Source organism: Gambusia affinis, linkage group LG07 (assembly GCF_019740435.1).
Source record: "Gambusia affinis linkage group LG07, SWU_Gaff_1.0, whole genome shotgun sequence".
Classification (NCBI taxonomy): Eukaryota; Metazoa; Chordata; class Actinopteri; order Cyprinodontiformes; family Poeciliidae; genus Gambusia; species Gambusia affinis.
The window spans coordinates 27,921,894-27,938,828 of record NC_057874.1 but is presented as its reverse complement, the minus strand read 5'-3'; the positions used below and the strand labels follow the sequence as shown (position 1 = coordinate 27,938,828).

At 36.9% G+C, this 16,935-nt stretch overlaps 1 protein-coding gene across 7 annotated transcripts in view; it reads left to right on the top strand.

The window, feature by feature from the left end:
* slmapa (sarcolemma associated protein a) overlaps positions 1-16,935 on the top strand; it is a 64,365-nt gene that overhangs the window by 20,275 nt on the left and 27,155 nt on the right. For 6 of the 7 annotated variants that reach the window (XM_044121128.1, XM_044121131.1, XM_044121132.1 and 3 more), the window contains exons 2-7: positions 1,749-1,896; positions 4,397-4,469; positions 11,707-11,743; positions 15,410-15,472; positions 16,060-16,155; positions 16,435-16,506. In XM_044121128.1, the coding sequence (XP_043977063.1) occupies positions 1,749-1,896; positions 4,397-4,469; positions 11,707-11,743; positions 15,410-15,472; positions 16,060-16,155; positions 16,435-16,506 (489 nt within the window). Of the gene's footprint in view, positions 1-1,748; positions 1,897-4,396; positions 4,470-6,895; positions 7,021-11,706; positions 11,744-15,409; positions 15,473-16,059; positions 16,156-16,434; positions 16,507-16,935 lie in introns of those variants that run through there. The other variant, XM_044121133.1, reaches the window with a different exon arrangement.

Below are 16,935 nucleotides of genomic sequence, written 5' to 3'. Positions count from 1 at the left end.
TGTGTGAGAGCTGTATGTGAGGTCTGAGGTGCAGTGTGTGTGTGTGTGTTGTTGCTGGGTGAAATGCTCTATAGTTGGGTCCCTCCCTTCCTGTCTCCATGTTGCCATGGGGACAGGAGGTAGCCGTGTGGGGTATAGCATCACAAGATGCGAGCAGGTTGCTTTCCGTAGCTCTCTGCAGTCGGGTAAACGTCTGTCTCTGCATCGTTCTTCCCTTTGCCGTCTGTTGTTTTGGCTTCTTCTTCGTCGTTCGTCCTCCGCTCTGTTCTGTGTTTTGTCTGTTTCTCTCATCTGAAGGACGGTTCACTTTGTTTTCAGTCAGGATGAAGAGCTGAGAGCTAATGAATGAAACTCGTAGAACGTCAGACAGATTCCTCAGGCATCCAGATCTGATTGCTTACTCAGTGTGTTTGTGTGTCGTGTGTGTTGGTTTTATTTCCTCTTATGTTCTGATGTTGCTTGTCTCGTTTTGTTGACATCTCTGCCTGTTTTCTGAATAATCTGAGTGACAGGAGTTAGAGCTGCTCTTTGGTGTGTGTTGCTCCTGTCATGATTTACCTCTGAGTGTAGAAGAGTCTTCAAGGCACGGACTGTCGCTGCCTCCTCAGGATTATCGCACCCTGCTGGATGGTGGCCACCAGTTACTGCATCGTAATTTTATGTTTAAAAAATATTAAGGAATTTTGGAAATAAAACTACAACAGAGAAAATACAGTGGACTAAATAAATTAGTCTTTTACTTGTAATATATTTGGCCAGTTTGATGGATTTTTACTGTCTTAGTTGTCTCATTTGATGTGAAGCTCAGGCTCCGTTCACAACACAAATGTGACCCAAATCCAACTTCTGACTGCAGTCTAAACCAGTGTTTCCCAACCCTGGTCCTCAAGGCTCACTGTCCTACATGTTTTAGAGGTTTCCCTGCTTTAATGTGCCTGATTCAACTGATTGCAGTTCAACAACCGCCTGTTAATCAGTCATCAATTGAAATCAGCTGCACTGAAGCAAGGAAATACCTGAAACATGCAGGGCAGTGTGCCTTGAGGACCAGGGTTGGGAAACACTGCTCTAAACGGCCCAGTTCTGATCTTTTCATTTCCAAAAATCTGATCCATGCCACACATAATAAATTAAAACGAGCTCAATAATTTCCATTTGCATGATTTATTGTATCGAGACTCCAGAATTGATTTTGTAGGTTGTTTTGTTCATTTATAATTTGGATATTTAAAATATCTTCTAGTTCTAGTGTTAAATGTTCATTACAATTTAAAGTTTATTGATCTTTGAGAATGTGTTCTTGCATTATTATTATACCATTATCAATATATTACTTAAAATAGCCTCAAAACAACTGTATTACCTTTTATCACAATACTGTCTAGGACAATTTATCGTCCAGCAACATTTGTTTGAATCGAGCATCAATACCTGCGGTGTTGTCCTTAGTAACCAAGATGATAAGGCTCAAGTCATGACCCTATCTTTTTACTTTTCTCCATCTGAGGAAAGATACCGTAGTTTAGAAACCTGTGGTTCCCTCTGCAATAATGACACTTAAGTCTTTATTGTGCATAAACTCAACAACTGTTTGCAGTTGAAATTATCTGCAAACATTTGCCTGGTTCCCCTTTAGCTCTGCTGCCCTAACAGGAAGTTTGGTCATGTTTATCGGGATTTCAACCCCTGCATCATGTTTTACTGCTTCCCTGAGACGGTTCCTAACCTGCCGTGTTTGTGTGTTTCAGTTCTACCTTCAGGACACTAAAAGCAGCAACGGGACGTTCATCAACAGCCAGAGACTGAGCCGCGGGTCCGAGGAGAGTCCGCCCTGCGAGGTTCTGTCCGGCGACATCATTCAGTTTGGGGTCGATGTCACCGAGAACACACGCAAAGGTTTGTGCAAACATGCTATGATGTCCACTGATGGACTGAAAGACAACACTAGTCCAGTTAGGGAAAAACAGATGCCTCCTGAAAACCCACTGTTACATTTTCCTCTTTTCTTTGCAAACATCGAGTCCAAATATAAACCCTGAAATATACTTAATGGTGGCTTAGGGCTAATTTAACCATGCAACACAGCGACACACTGACGAGGCTCACAACAAAGCGCACATATTAAGGTCAGATTTTCAGCTCTACATACTGTATTACTAATCCAACTTGCAGCACTGCAATCCAGAAATACAGTTACATTTTGGACTCAAAATAAAATAAAAACATAGAAATATTTATTAAATCAAATTTCCAATCCTCGTATATTATTATTATTATTTAGATTTTTTTTTATATCCAGCACAAGACAAATCTGAGTTGGTGCAAGGCTTTGATTAACAGATCTGTTTTGTGGCATTTAATATGTTAGAATAAAGAAGAATTTTTTTCTATTTAAAACAAGGATTCATATATTTTTTAACATTAGTATGACCACATTTAACTTAAAACGAATAATTTATTGTCATAAGAGATGTGATATACAAAAATAAACAAAGATTCAAGCACTGGAAAATTGATCTATTATAACGTCAGCTGCGAAGAATGACCATCAGGTAAGGCTATTGCTCAGATTCTGTTGCTGTTTACTGTACATATTTACAAAATATCTGCAGTAACTATAGTAACGCTCTGAGTGAACTTTAAGTTTTATCATGATACTTTGTATTGCTGTTGTGATAATAACAAATCAGCGCTTGGTCCTCAAGGCACACTGTCTGCATGTTTTAGGCATTTCCTTGCTTCAGTGCAGCTGATTTCAGTTGCTGACTGATTACCAGGCGTTTGTTGAACTGCAATCAGTTGAATCAGGTACACTAAAGCAGGGAAACCTCTAAAACATGTAGGACAGTGTGCCTTGAGGACCAGGGTTGGAAAACACTCCAGATGATCACAACTATTTTCTTTTTTAGTGAACTGCATGGCTAAAAATATACGTAGACATTATACAGCGGTGCACTATTTACAGAAGTAATACTGGCTGGATGGAGCCAATAATGGATCGATTCCAGAGTTATTCAGCAGTGGAATTCAACAGCGTTGATCTTGAATCATCACAAGATCATATAAAGACAAAGGGAGCTAATAAAAAGACAACGCCACAAATAGCAACTGCATCAGTGACGCAAAAGTCAGATAAAATGCAACATAACCTTTCAGGATATCAGATATGAATGATGTTTTGTTCCACATATGAAAGTTTTGCAAATTAAATTTTTTGGGTCGTTCAGACTGATCTAAAAATTTGGACATGGATTGCATTGCATGTCCGAACGTAGCTTAACTGAAGCAATTCACACCTGAATCAAAAAGGCAGAATTACTGCCGTTGTAGGAGAAATGTATCACAAGATATCATATCAGTTGATATTGATAATTATTGATTAGTTTGTTGTTTCATTTATTTTTAAGCAAACATGAGGCACAGTGATGAAACTTGAAACTGCTGCAGCACAAGTTACTCAACACGTTGTTGCTAGGTAACCAAAAAATGAGCGAGGGAGTTGATGTCACTAATCTTAGTTGACTGTAAGATGTTGATCAGGAAAAACTGTACAGTAGCAGTTTTTCCTCTGCCTACATCCCCCAGAATGCTGTGTGGTTCTGGATCAAAGTTCAGAGAAATTGAAGATTCTATCAGATGTGTTATATATTGATGTTGATCAAGTGTCTCTTGTGATATATATTGATGATTTATTGTCCAGCCCTACTGCATTGAGCGCCAGCAAGTTTAGCTGAAAAATTAGCCAGTCATTTAGTTCAGGTGTATTGGAGCAGGGATGTACTCTGAAGTTGCAGGACAGCAGCGCTGGAGTTGCAGAATAAAGTAAAACACTCTCTATGTCTGCCAGTAACTCCGTTATGCTCGTTAGTGACTCGTTAGTGGCTCTGTTATGCTCGTTAGTAACTGTTAGTGACTCCGTTATGCTCGTTAGTGACTCGTTAGTGTCTCCGTTATGCTCGTTAGTAACTGTTAGTGACTCGTTAGTGTCTCAGTTATGCTCGTTAGTAACTGTTAGTGACTCATTAGTGACTCCGTTATGCTCGTTAGTGACTCGTTAGTGACTCAGTTATGCTCGTTAGTAACTGTTAGTGACTCGTTAGTGACTCCGTTATGCTCGTTAGTGACTCGTTAGTGTCTCCGTTATGCTCGTTAGTAACTGTTAGTGACTCGTTAGTGTCTCAGTTATGCTCGTTAGTAACTGTTAGTGACTCATTAGTGACTCCGTTATGCTCGTTAGTGACTCGTTAGTGACTCAGTTATGCTCGTTAGTAACTGTTAGTGACTCGTTAGTGACTCCGTTATGCTCGTTAGTGACTCATTAGTGGCTTCGTTATGCTCGTTAGTGGCTTCGTTATGCTCGTTAGTGACACGCCTGTCTGTATTTTTCTGTCCCCAGTCACCCATGGCTGCATTGTGTCAACAATCAAACTGTTTCTACCTGATGGGATGGAGGCCCGCAGACGAAGCGAGTAAGTTACCGTTACCATCCTGTTTAGGATTGTATTTAAAACGTAATCAATTACCAATTTATTGATGGAACTTGACTTATTGTCGTGTTTTGATTATTGATTCTATGTTGCATTGTGTTTCGGTGTTTGATTTGATGTAAAGCACTTTGAAATGCCTTGCTGCTGAAATGTGCTATACTAATAAAATTTTATTGATTTGATTGATTTTGACCCTCCTAAAGGATTTGATGTTAAAAAAAACATTAACTGTAGGATTTAGATTGAGTGAAGCAGCAGCATAAATCGGTTTTATTTCTTTATATTCTGAAGTAGAGGTTGTTCTATCCTCTGCCAGCACAGTGATGTGATCAGCAAACCATAAAGAAAATTAAATAACATTTTGAGCAGGGCACTATTTGTATAAAACAGTATGAAATGTGTCTCATGAGTTTTTAGCATGTTTGTGTTGTTGTACAGTAAGCGGGCTGTTCCTGAGCAGCAGCCGACCCAGCATGATGCTTCCTACTGTATTCACAGCTCCACCTGTCTGTCTGTGTTTGGCTTCAGTTGATGCCGTGTGTGAACAGGTGATCCGAGTTTACAGAGTGGTGGTGTGCAGTGCCATCTGCTGCTGCAGCGTCTGTATGCGCTGAATGAAAAACGCTTTTATATTGCTGTCATATCTGGTCAGGATGGCCCACCGGTAAAAACACAGATCACAGATGATGACCTGCCGTCTTCAGTGTTTGTGCAGCAGCATTGTGTCTGCAAGCAGTGTTTATGAGATTGCATTGGTGGATTTTAACAATAGCTTTATGGCTTTGCTGCAGATTTAAACGCCTCTACTGAAATAACATCTTTTAGTTTCTAAAAATGTTACCTCTTCATGTACTTGCTCACATTAACACTTCTGTGACTTTTCCATTTACATCCATCCATATAATGAGATGCCTGGCTTTCTCTAAGATCCACTACAGAGCAAGAGCTTTGATTAGCATGATGAATATCTCCACTGATTCTTCCACTTCAACCTTTTAGATGATTTAAAGTGCAACACATTGTCTGACTGCTGGTAGCTTTAACTGTGACCCGTTACAGGAGAGGCAAAGATTACAAATAAACCTCAACTACAAAACATTAACTACTAACTACAACACCAAAACAGCGTCTGAGAGGATGTTTATCAAATGGAACAAATGTTAATTTAATAAACCATTAACCGACAATTGTAAGTTGATTACGTTTCATCCCTGTGTCTATGAAAAGTGTCTATGAAACTTAAGAAAATTCAGGCATTTGAAATTACAAGAAGTTGTAGCAATATGAGAATGGAGTGATTTTTTTAAATTTCCTTTATTTAAAGGAAATAATTTTCCTTTTTTTACTCCATTCTCATATTGTTATAACTTCTTTTAATTTCAAATGCCTGGATTTTCTTAGTGTGGCTCTAATACTCAGTCAGACACTTTCATGACATTATAGAGTCCAGAAGAGTAAATTAAATAATTTAAGTCCTTATGCAGAAAAGTAATGCTACAGTTACTCAGCATTAACTGCTTCAGTTGTCTGCTGTAATATGTTTAAAACATACGTGGCTTTATCATTTGTTGCTAAAGTAGACTTTACTGTGAGACTAAACTTAGACTCCTGACTTGTTGATGGTTTCATTGATTGATTGATTGTGGTTCCCAACATTCATATTTAGACAAAACAGGTCATATGGCATAAAAAGAGATCTGCAGCAGCCAGTACAGTCATTGTAAACGATGAAAAAGCTTTACACCGTCAGCAACTATTTCAATGCCTTCAGATCAGTAAGATGATACAAAACAGGCTGAAATTGTTGCCACGTCAGACTGGAACATTGTGAGACCACATGCATCTTTATTATGGTTTTATGTCTAATACAAAACATTTGCTGTGAAGGTGGTAGCTGATCAGAAAACCAATCAAACAGAAATGTCCCTTTGTGATTCCATATGAAGCTATTTAGCTTGTCCATTTGTTACCAAAAGAATATCCTGCTTGGTTTTAAGATGTTCATCAGTTTTTAACAAAATAAGGCATCAACTAAGTTTTTCCCTCTGGAGTAAAAAACCTCCAGCCTTCTCCGTTCAGCCACTGTTTTGTTCTGACAGTAGCGCTCCTGATTCTCTCTCTCTGTCTGTTATCACCGTCCATATTTCCTCTAAACACTCCCACATACCTGAGGTCATGTGACCAACGCGGATGTTTCGTTTTCAGGTGACTTGTTCTCTGTGAGGCGAGCAGAGCTCACGCAGCGAAGAATTGTAAGGAAAACTGAAAGATCTTTGTCAGAGTTGGTGCTGCACAGACGGGGAGGAGTTTGTGCAACTAGTTTGAGTTGAAGGAGGAAGACCTTGGTCATCAGCGGGAGGAGCAGACTATAAATAGAAAGACAGGTTGTGACATTGAGCGTCTTTGCGGCTCGGCTGTTGAAAAGTAGAGACGAATTTATCTGCTCAGGACGAGTTTGTGTTGGAGAATGAAGCAAAACGAGTTTATTTCCCGACTGCTGTAAGACTAGAGGGTGAACTTCGCCCTGTGAAAGGTAAAACAGCTGACACACACACACACACACACACACACAGGAGCAAAAGTTGACAGGTAACCTCGGATTATTTCAGAGCCGAACAGGTTAGTGCTTTCTGTGATTAGTTTGTGTGTAAATCACTCCACATGTCAGAAGGCTGTTGGCAGAACGGTGTTTGTTTGCTTGGTTTGGGTTTTATTAACGCTGCTGCACTGGAGCTGAATGTGCAGCAGGATTAACAGGATCCTGTAGTTTCTGCTGCAGATGTGTGTTTTTTTTAAAGACTGGCTTATTCAGCAGGTTTGTTTCAGGCCTTCAGCGGACGGGAAGCGTTTTCAAGGAGCTTCTTCAATCAAAGACCAGCGTTATTTAGACAAAAATAAAGCTGCAGTTAATTCACTGCTAGGGATCCATGAGTTCTTCCTGTTTGGAGAAAAATAAGTTTAACCTCAGGTCTTTTATGTTTGGTTTTTAGTATCAGATGCTGAATTTTAATTATTAATTTAATTGTGATGAATCAACCATTGAAATAATTTGGCTAATTCAGTAATTGATTGTTAACTGGAGTACACAGACTCAAAAAAAGGCCATGTGAGTCAGAACATAGACTAAGTTAAATCAAAAACATCGATAAATTTTGCATTTTAAGAGCAAACATCTTCTTGTCGGTAAATCTGCTTTACCCTGAACTCCTCAAGTTTAAATGACTATTTTAGCTTCACCTAAAAGTTAAAATAGCTTTATTTGCTATTCAGTTATTAATCAATTAATCAAATAGATAATCACCTGATTGACCCAGTCCAGTCCAGCAGAAGGGACTTGAATTTTCACGTTGTTGGAAGAAGTATTTTTTAGCTGTAGATGCATCCTTTGCTACAAACGATCAAGTGTTCACTACAGGACTGTTATGTTGTTGCACTTTAGAAAAAATATACTTTTATTACCGACAAAAGGAACTGAATTGTTTATTTGTGTCTTTTTATGTATTCCTAATATTGTGTTAAATAAGCCCTAAGTGGCTAAGTGTAAAAAATCTGCAGAATGTTCCAGCATTTCTTACCTGATTAATCTACTATTGAAACACTCATTAGTTTTTTTGTTTTCTTTTTGCCCTGAGATTATAGTTTGGCCAGTTTCTTTGGGTTGCACTAATAGACTGAAGCTTCATGTGGCATACATGGATCATCTTTACATATCTCCTCATTATGCATGATAAAACATGAGCTTTTTGTTTTTACTTTTCTGTCACTTGAAGGGACAGGATTATGTTTTCCTGACACATAGTTACTTGATTATGCTATAAAATTAAAAAATTTTTTATAAAATGTGATATAAAATGTCACTATATTAGCTAAATGGATGTTAAAGGATTTCTCAAACATGCATGAAAGAATCAAGACAAAACTCCGGGTACGTTTTTGATGAGAGAGTAAGATTGTAATCTGATGTAAAGCTCAAAGTAATGTTTTTTCATTAAAAATTATTAATTTCAACAAAGGTAACTAGAGTATATAAAATATCAGGATAATTTGAAAACTGAACAGATCAACCTGGACCTTTGTGAAACCACAAATGAACTGTAATTAGCTTGTTTTTGATATTTTTGGCACAGTTAAACCGACAGCCCACTTAAATAGAGCCTGTCTGACAACATGAAGTAGGCTAAGTGATCTCGGTCATCCTTCTGGAAATATTATCTGGAATAATGAGACAGAAGTGGAACTTTCAGGAGAGCATTTCTCCTGTTATATCTGGCATAAAACTAACAGCATCACTAGTTCCTCCACTTTCTCAATAATTTGTTCATTGGAAACAGAAACACTGGGTACTACTATTTATATGTGGAAAAAGTGAATTACATGCTGTACCATCAGTCTGTTCCTTCTTTAATAGCCTCTGGAAATGCAGTTTTACTCTGAAATATGATTGTTAAACCTTCCTCTTAAAATCATTTTAGAAATATGCGAGTGGCCCAGATGGAAACACCCAGCAGTGTTTTCCGACATGGGTGTCTGCTGGACTGCATGCAAAACACTTGAGCTCAGTCCGATGTGGATGACTGATTCCTGTGGGCCGGCTTATGTGTAGGCTGCGCTGGCGTTGTGCTGAGCTGCACTGGACGGCCTGTTGTGTGTTGGATTCCTGGCTTTCTTAGTGAATGTTTTGTTTGGGATCATCGCCGGTCTGACCTCTGCAGTCGGTGTTTGATAACATTATGATTCACCTGCACTGAAGCTTTATTTATCCTCCAGAAGCATCTGGAACATGACATTACTCTATATATATATATATATATATATATATATATATATATATATATATATATATATATATATAATTAAGGTGGATGCGATTAGTGAAATAATCGTCCACTACATTAGTAATCGATTAGTCATTAAGTCGAGCTTACAGGCTCTAAAAAAAAGTCACATCCTGAAAGAACAACAATTTCAGAAGAGTAATTAAGCCAAGACCGTACAAAAAAAAAAACCGTTCCTTTTCTGTTTTATCTTTTAACCAGAACTCCTCCATTGGCAGATTTGGCTTCACCGGGTTCCAGTTCTGAAAAAATAAATAAAAAATCTCCTATTAATCACCTTTTGCTATCCAATTATTAATTAATAAAATAAATAATTACCAGGTAATCTCTATACTGTATTAACTCAAACAGAAAGGGCTGAGTGTTTCACATGTCGATGTTAGAAGTATTTTTTTTAGCTGCACATGGATCCTTCGCTTCAAATTACCAGAAATATCCAAATTCGCTGAAGGAATTTGGATATTGCATTTTGGGCAATAAAATGTTTTTCTTATTTAAGAAACTATTTGAATTACATGTTCATCTTTTAATGTATTTCTATCATTGTAAAAAAGGCCTATGTGGTTAAAAAAATCTAAATGATCATTAGTAGAACACTAACATTTTAAAATGTTTTTAATTTTAATTGATATCTTTGGCCTAATTTATTGTTTCTGCCTACTTTCTGCTCATAACAGCAGGTTTGCGTTCGGACGCGTCTTCATGATGCTGCTCCTGCAGATTGCAACTTAAACTGGGCAGAGGGCTTCAGCAGCTGGTTAGTCTAGGAAATTAAACAATGTAGCTTAAAAAACAAACTATAAGATTGCAGTTTAACTTTTTTTTAAAATAATTTCAGATGAATTTATTCTGGATATGTAGGTGGATGTTTGCATTTTTATCATAATCACTCAGTAGCTTTGAGAGAAAACTCAACTCGCTTTAATTGAAGTGATTCTCCTTTCCTACACATATTGGATGAAGTTAATAAAATATTTGGTTCCTGGTGCTCCTGCTTTATGTTAGTTACACATTACCAGAGTTGTTGTATTTTGTCCAGAGTTCAACCTTCATTCTTGAACTCAGACTCTTATTCTTTCTAATCCTCACCTCTTTAAACAAAATGAAAACTGAGCGTCCCTCCATTCCCTCTTTGATTTGTCATTTATAGGTCTGTCATGATAACAAATATTGCTGGACGATAAATTGTCCCAGAAGTTATTGTGATAAATGATAATATTGTTGTGTTGAGACCATTTTCAAGGAAAATAATGTTAATGGCATAATAATCCAAGAACACATTTCTCAAAGATCAATAAACTTTAAATTGTAATGAACATTTAACACTGGAACTGGAAGACAATTTAAATATCAATATAAGTAAAACAGCAGAAACAACAGACAAAATGAATTATGAAGTCTGTAAACTAAATCGTCCTTCAAAAAAACAGCTAATAGAGACCGAAACACCAGACTGAAGAGTTTTATCAACCAGTTTTTGGTAGAAAGAGAGAAAAGAGACAAACAAATTATACAAATGGAAATTATTGAGCTTTTTTTAATCGATCATGTGATTGACTTATTGTGACAGGCCTAGTGATTTGGGTGATTGATCCATCACAGAACCAGAGCAACATTCAAAGGGACAAAAACACATTTCTGTTCAACCATGACGACAAAATCCAACATGGCGGCTGGGCGAGAAAATTGAACTAAAACTCTGTTTATTCTGACTGCTTCCAGCTCATTAAATCAGTTAGAAAATATAAAATTTTTGTGTTGAGTTTATTTGTGTTTTTCATCATCATCATCATCATCATCCTGAATTTCCGGTTTGAATGCAGATTAGTGTGTGGTGAATCTCCAGAAATCATTTCTTCAGGGTTTCTGTTTCGTTCCTGTTCTTGTAAATGTTGTAAATCAATGCTGGACTTTACCTTCACTAAACCTTGTCAGTCATCATTGATCTTGTGCGGATGTGTGTTGAAACTCCCGACCCGACCCGAGGCTTTTCTGTGTGAATGCAGCGTCTCATTCATCTCTGAGCTTCACGGCGTTTTAAGGGGAGCCTTCAGCTCAATGATTCTGTTTTAGTGATTCTGCATGGAGACACTACCAGAGCGTGGAGCGGCCCGTCAGCCTGAGGCCCGTTCAGCTCCTCTGTTTGCTTTGTTCAAACATTTATCCAGACTCAAACCAATCCATTACTCCAAAGCAAATCCGACATCATCCCTCCATTAGAGAAGGAGCTGTGATTTAACCACTGCAGTAGCTTTACTACTGTTGTACTTTAGTTAAAAAAAGGACCTTCAGAAAGTTTTTATTCCCCTGTCGCTGTGGTTACTCCATGTGTCTTTACTTCCTGCTGTTTCCATGGTATTAAACCTTTCTCTCTTCCTTTTCAGTGTCATCCAGACTCCATTACCACTACCAATAGACAAGGTAAGAACAGGAATCGCTGTTGTCCTGTCCCATGTGTTGTTTTATATTTAAATGTGAAGAAAGGAACCAGAACAAACCAGCTAAGTGTTAATGTTGGCTAACTTGATGGAGGAATGCAGGTCCTCTTCTTCACCTTTTTCTCAGTATATGGTTGAATTTTCTGTCTGTTTACCAAAACTAATTCAATCTACATTGTAATAAAATAAATATTTGGTTTGAACTGGGATTGATGCATCTACAGGAAATAAAATCCCCTCTTGCATCAGCGGCCAGTTTGTAGTAAAAACAGTAGTTTAATGTTTTTCTTCAGATTTATCATATAGATTATCTCTTTCGCCAGCAAGTCGTGGTCAATAAACAGCAACACTTTCACATTTAAAGGCTGATGGGGGGGGAAACCAGACAAACTCTGTAACTATTTTAAATAAAATACAAGACGGAAGAGTTTCTGAAGACCAGGAGTTGTATTTGTCCAGACTTCAGATATAAAGTAGTATATCTACTATATAAAGTAGTTGCATCACTGTGCAAACATAAGTTAACTTTATTAATTTTAGATATTTTGCACCTTTTACAAAAAGCAGTAACTTGTGCTATGTTCACATAGCAGGACATTGAGACTAAAAATTCAACTTTTTCATGACAATTCTGATCTTTTTATCCAAGAAAAAATTTAATTTGTGTCACTTCCATATCTGGAACTAAACTACATTTCTGATAATTTTCTAAGTGTCTGCAGTTAGAACAGTCATGCCTCATTGTATCCAACTTTATAATGCATCATCATTCTGCACCAGAAGGAGCAAGACTCTGTAAATCTGGACGTAAACAATGACTAAAGTAAACATATTTACTTTTTTGTTAGTTTTCCTCATGTTGTCGTGACAATAATGTCTGCTCTAAATAATTTTATTTCTGTCATGTTTACATTTTTCTTTTGTGCATGTAAACCGTTCACACAGCAGTCTAATTGCGGTCGCATTTAATTATTAGCATGAACGACCACAAAAAATAAAAAATCTAATTTCAGTAAAAATATTGGGACATATTATATCCAGGTATTTAAACGGCATTTAGTTCCCTTGTGTAGATTATATCAGAAATAATCTCCAAAATATTTTTACTTTTATTTAAGTTTGATCTAAGAGCAAAAGGAAAGCCTTGGGGAAAAAAATTTACAATCTTAATATTTTTGCTAAAATTAAACATCTGGCATTAAGTTATTAATGTGGATGCAAAAATAATTTATAAAAAAATAAATTGCATTTACTGAATTAAACACCAACTTGGTTTTAGAAAAAATTAAGAGCAGAATGAAGTGTTAGCTGCTGCTTGTAAATATTTAACAAATTATATTTGGTTTTAAACCAAAATACATATCTGATACTCATTTTCCAGAGAGAATGCTGAATGACTCAAAGTTGGGACTGAATGTTTTTAATTTGACCATGAAGCTTTTATTCTCTGCACTTCTGCTCTGAAATGACAGTTCTGCAATTTCCCTCCACTTTAGTTTTGTCACGAGTCTCCATTAAATAAAAATGAGCAGCTAAACGGGCACCATGGTCAATCCACTGCATTCTTTAGTTTCTGCTAATAAAAAAAGTTTTTCTGGCTGCTTCTTCCAACTCAGACAGACGACAAATTGCTTGTATGCAAAACTCGGCTAGTTTCTTGTCAGCAGGATAAAACAGCCTTTCATGGGTTTGTTTTGTCTTCAGTGGCTGAACAGAAACCGTTAACATCCTACGTTAGGCGTTTGGGTTTAACCTCCTGCCTTCCCACTGACTCCATAATCTGAATATGGCGGCCCATAAAATCCTGCATCTCTCAGTGAAACGAGCCATTTCTTCTGATTTATAGTGGAATCAGCAGTGTGGCAGCTGGCCGTCGCTTCAAAGAACACTACTGTAGTAAAGCAGCAGGTTGCCGCCGTGTAAAAAGTGTGTGGCTTTCTGTTTACACCGCTATGCTTCGACAGTATTCGGTGTTGTTCTGTACGAAGGTGTTCCTGAGCTCTTTTCTGTTGCGTCACGTTAGATGCATGACGTTGTGTGGACGGATAACGGTTCATTGTGTGTTAGGACAACGTGCGGCGTTAGCTCCTGCTGCTGCGTCTCTGTGTTCAACAGCTGGGCCTCAGTGGAGCGTCGCTGAGGAATGCAGGCTGATGTGTGAGCGCGTTTGAGAGGAGCTGTGATAAGATTTGAACCTCTTCTCTGATATAATTAACTGTCCTGAGGCTGGATCGTTGCTTCCAGGGCTCAAAAGAGAAACAGTCAGTTGCAGGCGCTCTCGCTTTTATTTTATTTTTATTTATTTATTTTTAAACTAAAAAACTAGATGATAAAAGTTTTCACTCTGGTGCTTTGGTCTCCAGTAGCCTTTTATTAAGGACAGTTTTGTTTGCAGAAGTTTCATAAATTCATTTATTTGTTTAGTTTATTTTGGATATTTAAAATGTCTCCCAGTGGTAGTTTTAAATATTCATTAGAATTTAAAGTTATTGATCTTTGAGAACGTGTTCTTGCATTATTATGCCATTAACATGATAAAACTCAAAAATGGTCTCAAGACAACAATATTATCCTTTATCTCAATAAATTCTGGGAGGATCCAGCAAATGACAGGCCTAGAAATCCATGATTGTTTCTCAGCTGAATTAAGTTAATAAAATCCTAATGGGTCCAAAAACAACTTTTTCAATAAAGCTGAATTCATATTAAGATTTAATCTTTGTGTCTTAAAGAATCATTTTTGTGAGCAGAGTATGAAACCTCCAATCTGAATGATTTCATGGTTTTTAATTTGGATGATGAAAATGCTATTTTTTCTTTGGCTATAGTGTTCTTTAGTTATGATGTTTTTTTGAAATGTTATTGTGTAATAAATGGGAAGCTAGGTATAATTTACATGTTTTAAATAAATATTTCAAAAAACAATTTAGGTGGATCCAAACAATGTCTTGTCTGACTTTTCAGAGGAAATATATATATAGTGTGTGTATGTATATATATATATATATATATATAATAACAGCACGTTTGTTTTTTCTGTGGTAAATTCACCCAAAACTCTCCAAGACTGTAGAACTTCTTCACATTTAGTTGAATATTATTTTAGAAACGTTCGTGCTGTTCAGAGTAAATCATTTATAAAGCAGGGTGGACAGACGCCACAGGTTGAACATCAGATCATTTATCATGTTTGTTTTTTACTGCTTTAGTGGTGAATAACTGCACATTAAATGCTTCCCTTCATTTTTTTTTCTTTGTCTACAACAGTAAAATTACTCCATTGTTTTTCCAGTTTGTCTCCCTCTCAGCCGTTACTGAGCAGTGCTGCCAAACAGCCTGTTTATAAACATAATTAGTTGTTTTTAATACAATGGGATGGCATTTATAGGTTCCACTGAAAACATTTTTTCATTTGCATCTTGTTCCTCATTCCGGTTCTGATGTTGAACCAACTCTGAACTGGTTCCAGTGTAAAAATGAAATCATTTGGTCAAAAAGTGTCTGTTTCAGTGAGTTTACTTGCGTCTTTACATCGTGCTTGTTTGTTCTGGATATAATTACTATGTGATATAATTACCCGGTTTTCCCTCTGGCCCATCAAACAGATCAAGTATTGAGCTTTCCTGGTCTGTGTCTGTGATTTATCTAGGTGGCAGCCAACACTCCCAGTATGTACTCTCAGGAACTGTTCCAGCTCTCCCAGTATTTACAGGTAAAACACTGACACCTACTGGCTGTTCTCTGGCATTACACCCAATGTTCTCCATTTACCGTAAATTAGGGTTTTTATAACTGTTTAATTTGGCTTTAAAAGTATCAAATGACACTTTTATTGTTTCTGATACTTGTTCTTGTATGTATTTCCTTTACGTTTATCTGTTATTGAATGCTTTCTGTGCTAATTTCTTGCCTTTTAGGAACATTGTGACTTTATTTTTGAAATGTTTAATAGCGTTCTTATTTCAGCTTTTAACTGTAGTTAAAAGTTGTAATAATAGTGTGGTTATAGCAGACAATAAAATATTACAGCTGCAAAAATGGAAACAATACAATAAAAATAAACTGTTCATCTCTATGTGTATATGGCATAATTTTAAAAGAATGTGCAACTTTTCTATCATTGTAACTGCCTTCCAACAAATTAAAATCACACTCCCGAATCTTAAAGACCTTAAAAAGAAACTCAAAAGATGTATTGATGTTTTTTGGAGTCATAGTTTTTTGCATTGTAGCTCATTTAAAATGGCATCAATCGTTGTTTGGAGGAGCAGATGACTTGGAAAATGTCTGTTTCTGCAGGAGGCCTTACACAGAGAGCAGATGTTGGAGCAGAAGCTGGCCACTCTGCAGCGGCTCCTGTCCACCACTCAGGAGGCTTCAGAGAGCAGCTGGCAGGTCGGAGCCACTGTATCTCTGTTTACTATTGTATTTATTTGCAATGAAAGCATGTGGGTCAAGAGTTTACAGTAGAATGAGCAATCTTATCTATCATGTATTTATTGTGTAAAAACAGTTTTTTTCATTTTATTTTGTGGTTGGATAACTTTGAATGAAGGCACACAGATAACATCAGGTGTAGTTCGTCTCAGTAATTTTAAGACCCAGAGGGAGTTGAAAAGTTTTCATGGCCTCCTCTCATTTTAAAGTGCTTACTGTGAACTCTGCCTCCATCAGGCTCTGATAGATGAGGACCGGCTGCTGTCCAGGCTGGAAGTGATGGGCAGTCAGTTACAGGCCTACTCTAAGGTAAGACCGCCAAAATGGCCGCCTCAGGCCGTAAAAAGAAATGCACCAAGGTTTTACAATTTTATTTAATGTCTTTTTATTATAATCAGTTCATGGCTTTTTTACTTTTAGACAGATTCACTGATTATATTAAGGAATCTAAGAATAAACTTGCAGGTTTCTACCACATTACAGATTGACAATTATTCCTCAGTTTATTCCACTATTTACAGTATGAATAAAATATCTAGTTTTATTCATTTAAAACAAATAAATTGGAAGCAAAACAATTTAAGTTGTAATGTTTGTAAGATCTTGATTTTATTGTAATGTTTGTGGTGTACAGTAGAGTCTACTGGGGATCCATAAATAAACTGAACTGATTTGTAATAGGTATTAATTAATCTGTATTATAATTATTGTTATTACTCTTTCACTCAGTAACTCCTA